The sequence below is a fragment of the Corylus avellana genome, chromosome ca3, assembly GCF_901000735.1.
Source record: "Corylus avellana chromosome ca3, CavTom2PMs-1.0".
Classification (NCBI taxonomy): Eukaryota; Viridiplantae; Streptophyta; class Magnoliopsida; order Fagales; family Betulaceae; genus Corylus; species Corylus avellana.
In genome coordinates, this window is record NC_081543.1 from 30,094,032 (window position 1) to 30,100,471 (window position 6,440).

The 6,440-nt window shown below is 31.9% G+C and overlaps 1 protein-coding gene across 1 annotated transcript; it reads right to left on the reverse strand.

The window, feature by feature from the left end:
- Positions 1-4,941: 4,941 nt before the first annotated feature.
- Positions 4,942-5,352, reverse strand: LOC132174394 (uncharacterized). Its single transcript, XM_059586056.1, has one exon. The coding sequence runs from the start codon at positions 5,350-5,352 to the stop codon at positions 4,942-4,944; it is 411 nt and encodes a 136-aa protein (XP_059442039.1).
- Between the last annotated feature and the right edge of the window lie 1,088 nt (positions 5,353-6,440).

A 6,440-nucleotide genomic window follows, 5' to 3' on the forward strand; every position in this document is an offset into this window, starting at 1 on the left:
ATTTAGAAAGAGAGATCAGAAAGAGAGAGAAAGAGAAATAGAAAGCGAAAGGTGTTGGTGTATATGACTGTGACAAGAGGCAGAGAGGTGGTGATATGGGGCAAAAGCAGGGGGATTGTGAATTTATAGAAGATATGGATGGATACAAAAGGCATGGAGTGTTATCTGGGCATAGAGAAATCAAGTGGCTGATTTTCAAAGGATGATCAACCATGGGCGTCGAATTCACGACATGGAAAATCTTTCAAAATCCTGCGGTCAAGGTCTAGTGGGTGACCGTAGATTAGTGGAGCCCTATTTTTTTTTTTTTTTATTTTATTTTATTTTATTATTATTATTATACTTTTTTGTTGAGGAAATTACATTGTCACGAGCCTTGCATCCATAATTGAGTATATAGTGCGAGCCCAAAAAGGTTTGAATCTCATATTAGAAAGGTGTTATAAGTATGAGTAATTAATATATATAGTATAGTTGGGCATAAATTTATAGGTTAAAACTTTTGAGTTGAGTGGTGTCTCAACATGTAATATTATGATCTTACTAAATACTCCACAAGATGTTAATTTCCTTAACAAGTGGTATTAGAGTCAATAATAGTGCACAGTATGGTGGAGTGGTGCAGGCACAGACAAGAATCCATGAAATATGAACCAATGTGCAAGGTGCGGGTATGAACAGGGATCCTGGAGTAAGGGGTAAAGGTTCATGTCATAAGCACAATCAAGAGTTCTCGAAATAGAGACAAATGTATGTGGTGTTGGCAAACCCACATAGCAGTGATCTTGGGAGATCCCATAAGATTGAAAAAAAAAAAAAAATCTATACGAGGGGAAGTGCAGAAATATGGTAATAAACTCACGCGTGAGAGAGAGATTAATGAGTATATGTATGAATATAAAATTGTTTAAGTCCCACATTAAAAACATGTCATAGTTGGGCCCAAACTCATATAACTTTCGAGTTGAGTGGTATCTCAAAGTACTCTATTATGAGATTTCTCAAGGTGTCAATCTCACAAGACAAATTATTTTTAACTTTTTTGTGAAGAAAGTGTCAAAATGGAGCCAACCAGTACCCTGCTGCCTGCTGGAGAGGCAAAGACTGATCAGTCTTTCTTTTCGTTTTTATGATCAGCAAGTCAATTCTCTTTCTGTACGTTAAAATCTGTCTTTTGTAAAAGGTAATGAGCTGGGAACCAAACATGGAAAGCCAATAAAAGAAATATTGGCCTAACCCGATCCTCAAATGCACTAAGAAACGGCGATTGGAAGAGAGACTAGTTCCTCTGCTGTCTTTTCTCCTGCAATGTCTAATTTAATTTTATATGTCATTTTTAAGGTTCTACATTTGAGATGATTTTGTGTGTATATTTTGTGAAAATCTCAGAAATCCTTATTAAAAGTGAATTGATACCTTTTAGTGCTTGCCAAAAAACAAAAGAAGAACAGCTTGCTTAGTTTGGTTTGGTATAAGGGTTTTGAAAACAGAAAAAACTTTTCTTGAAATTATTTGCATACAATTCAAAATACCTACCAAAAAAATACTTGTTTCCTTTATATTATGTTAAAACACTTTTTCAAATCAAAATTTAAAATAAAAATAAAAAATAAAAACTTTTCCAAACCATTTTCAAATGAAAAATGCTAAATACTATAATATTCAACATTCATCCAACAATACTCACGTTACATTCCCAATAAATCATTGAATCTTTTTTATTTATTTATTTATTTAATAAGAATGAATCCAAAAGTTAATTGGAGTGTAATGTCAGCATTCTTGGAGAAATTTCATTGTTGGAGAAAACAAAACAAAAAACAATTAAGTTGGAGAAATTTCATCCAACCAAATTTAAAGAAAAATTGAGCCCGATTTAAAGGAAACAATTGTCTTCCCCTTTTCCCCCTCTCCGGCTTTGAATAAAAAATAAAAATAAAAATAAAAATAGAATAAACAATTGTCCAATTTTTATTTACTTTTTAAGTTATTAACATTTCAGTCAAGCTCTTGGAAGGTAAATGCTTTACCAGCAAATAATGCATCATAAACACGTCAAAATTACTATTATTATTATTATTATTATTTTTTAAATAAAGATTATGTTAGCTCGAAGATGGCGTAGTTTACTGATAATTTACTTTTATACATGCATTTTTCCCCCAAAGACCAGAAAAGTGTCACTCAGTTTGAATTTCGCCAGTCTAAGAAAACGAAATGATTAAATTTATAACCAATTAATATAAAACTACGCGTTTTTAACGAGACCCACTAGTCAATGCCATTTACTTCCAATACTATTAATTTTTTTTTTTTTTGAAGACTTCAGCCCCCATTCTTTTCATAGGACCAAAAATCACTCAAACACATGACGACACTGAATTTGATGCATTTTGAAGACTTCAACCCATCTTGTCATAGGGCTCACAATCAGGAAAAACGTGACCATAGAAATTCATCAGGTTTGGGTTCGGGTTCGGGTTCGGGTTCGGGTTCGTTCGACAATTCTTTTCAGAATTTTTTTATTTTTTGTAATGATGTGAAGTAAATTTGAATGTTTTGTAGTGACTCGGTCTTCTTTCTCTTTTTAGGATAACAACAACCCATGAACTTTTCAGATAAGTTGTTTCGACGAGCAATTAATTTTTTTTTTTTAAAAAAAAAAATACTTTCGTCATATTCTTATTTTAGTTATATATGTATGTATGTTGTTCTTTATGATCACTATGCACATGTCATATAATTGTTTTTTGGCAATCGGAAAGCTTATGGTTTTAGCTTCCAATCGTCCCAATAGATGATAAAGCAACACATGTTCTATATATATATATGGAAATATTTCACTTTAAACCTCTGAATTATCGAGTGTTTTGATATGCTTCCCAAACATCAAAACCTCTCAATTTGAACCTCTGAACTTTCGATTGCAGTCAATTTGAACCCTTCCGTAAGATTTTAAACGTTAAAAGTGAGACAATGACATTATACCCTTGACTTTTTTTATAAAATTTCAAATTTACCCTTAATTTCAAATTAAAATTTTTTTTTAAAAAAAAAAAAATCACAAGGTGACGGGCCACCTTGTGACCCCTTTTTTTCAAAAAAAAATTTTTCATTTTTTTTTCAAAATTTTTTTAAAATAAAAAGAAAATTGAAGGGTAATTTTATCTTTTTAGGAGTTTTAACAGCAAAAATTGACGGATGGGATAAATTGCATCAAATTGAAAGCTCGAGTGATGAAATTGAAAGGTTTTGAAGTTTGAGAAGCTTATCAAAAAACGTAGTAATTCAGGAGTTTAAAGTGAAATTTTTCCTATAAATTATATATGATGTCTTTCGAATATAGAGAAATATGTATTTTGACCTATATCTTTTATTATGACATTAACAAAGACCATGAAACATAAAGAATAACAGATCAGATTAGTTAGGCCTTGTTTGGTATAAAAAATAGTATTTCATTAAGAAAATGAATAGTTATTACTGAAAATTGAGGAAGGTGGAATAAAATAGTTATTCATATTCCTTAATTTAATGACAACACATATACTCTAACTAGAATTGAATCAAAATTATTATTAAAAAATAAATAAATTACGTCTTATTCTTTTGTAAACTCAAATTAAAAATAAAAATAAATAAATAACTAGTTGGAATTCAATGGGTGGCCACCCATAGCAGAAGTTGGGGGTTGTCGCAGCCATGAGCCATCTCGGCTTCTGCCACCACCACCCAATAAATTCACATTAATTCCAAGTTTTTTGTCTTTTTTAAGTTTGAAAGAAAATAAAAAACAATATGAGTTTTTTTTTTTTTTTTTTTTTTAGAACATGGTGATCTATTTTTTCAAAAATATATAGCTTGCTATTCCTCTCATTAGCTAGGTATTTCTCTTCATCAAGAAATAGCTATATATTTTCATATTAGGGCTTCAATTTGACTCAAGATGATGAGTTTTCATTTGAAAACATAAAGAGGGTCGATAGTGAATTAGCACAATGAGTACTTATCACATTTAAGTGTGCTATTTTTTCATATATACTACAATATTATTATAATTGGTTATAGATCCATGTCCATAAGCGAGTTAACATTTGTAATTGTGGATTGGTATCAAGTGATCAATTAAATGACATGGCCACTTCTATGGTTCGATGTTGATATTCGATTTTATTGGATCGAAGATTCATGAATTCACTAAGGTGTTAGCATATATGTATGTGTGCCCACATGGATTGTTCGACTTTGAGATAAGTTGTGTTTTCAAAATAAAATATCTTTAATAAAATAATGCTACCAATCAACGACACCTATGTGACGCCTCAAAAGTTAAGTCCCACTTGATTGTGTGAAAATGATTTTAGGGAGTTCAATTGTAACTTTGATAATTTATTTTAAATTAATAACACAGATTTAGATAACACTTTCTTTGAGCCTTGACAAATTGTATCAAAGCAACCTATAAGAAATATCATATGAAGTTTGGGCATTGTAGCATGAAATGGGCTCTACGAGAACGTTAGGAATTTGAGTGGATAAGATTGTAACACTCCAAAAAGTTGTCTCACATTGGGTGAATGGATTGTAATGGTGTTATAAAAGTATCAAGTCTCGTGTTAGTTCCTTATTAGATAAAATTGAGATTTATAAGTGATTTTTGTTAACCATAATATTGTTATAGTTTTAACTATTTTAGAAATTTTCAATTATAATTTTAACTTATCTTTTTAGAGTAATAGTGTGAAATAGCTCGTGGTTTTTCTGGTCAGGATAGCCTACGACCTAAGTGGGAGCTAAGTATGTTAGATTTTTTTTTTTAAATCCTTCGTTTTGTTTACTTCTCCCACTAAAAGAATTACGAATATGTTGAGAAACAAAAAGAGGAAAAGAGAATTCTTCTAGCAATAATAACATTAATAAAAAAAAAAAAAAAATTTACATCTAAATCTCTTCTGGGATGCTCTCAAGCGCTTGACCAATTCTAGCTTTAGTCGACACAACATTAACACGATTTGGAGGTATATGCACAAGCTCACGTGCCACGTCTTTGAAGTCGAGGAGCCCTCCATCTTTGCACTTGGACAACATGCGAGCCGCCTCTTGCTTCGTCATCCTCACTTTGACTGTAATCACCTCCTTTTTGGCAACACTTTTCTTCTCAAAATCCTTCCCATCTTCTGTGGGTTTTGAATATGCAGAACAGTCACTTTTCTTCTCTGCTACCTTCTTCTTTGATGCCTTCTTCTCTAACTCATCTCTGTATATGGGTTTTGCGTTAAGAGCAGGTTTCCTAGGTTGTTCTACTTCATCAGACGAATGTCTGTTACAGGAGTTAACAAAGGATTTCCACATCTTTAGAGAGAGAGAGAGACAGAGAGACAGAGGGGTGTTGGTTTTGGTTTTGGAGTGTATAATTGTGTGAGAAGAGGGAAGGGAGTTTGGGAATTTATAAAGAAAGAGCATGGAGTGTTATGTGGGCACAAATTAAGAAGTGCTCCACCTTCCCAAGTGGGTGAACCGGGGAGGACACGACAATCAACATGGAAGTCTATTAAATTCTTTTACTAGTCAATCTCTCTAGTTGTTGTTGACTGCAATTAGTGTTGCTTGTTTAATTATTTGGGGATTTTTATTGTATTTTTGTTGAGGAAAATTGTCATGGGCAATTTGTTTATTATTTTTTTCCATGAAGAAACAGTCAAATGGAGCCTACAAGCTAGTGACATGTTGGAGGAGAGGCAAAGACTAACACGTACGAAGCCTGTTTCTTTTTTGTTTTTTCTTGGAGGAGTCATCAATTAAGTCTCTTTCTGCGTGAGGAGTTCATATTTGCCTTTTTGTAAATGGGATGAGTTGGGGAACGTTACATGGTGGGAGGCCAACAAAAGAAAAGGCGGCATTGCTTAGAAGTATGCGTAGCGTTTTTCATTAAAAAAAATTATGGCACTTTAAGGTTCTATATTTGGGATGATTTAGTGTTTATATTTTGTGAAAAGTTTGGCAATCCTTTGTGCTTGGTAGAGAACAAAAATGTCAGAATATTGATTAGATAATTAAATTCACTTTAATTTATTTGCTTAAGTTTTTAAAATAAGTAATGATTAATATGGTATTAGAGCAAAAGTCGTGAGTTTAAATCTTGTCTCTTTCATTCACCTCTTGATTTAATTAAATATTCTTTGTAGCGGGCTTTGCTTAAGAAGAGTTTGAGTTCACACATGAGAAAATTTTAATTTAGAATATTAATTAAATTCACTATTTCTATTAGTTTATCCTCTTATGATAGGTGGTGATTTAATATAAAAGAACAAAAAAAAAAAAAAGACAAATTATGCCTTGACTTTTATATTGCTCATGAAGGTGATACATATAGAAGAAGGCTAGAGATTCTAGAGCCATTATGGTAGGAGGTAAGCGAGTTGTTTTCTAGGATTACAAAT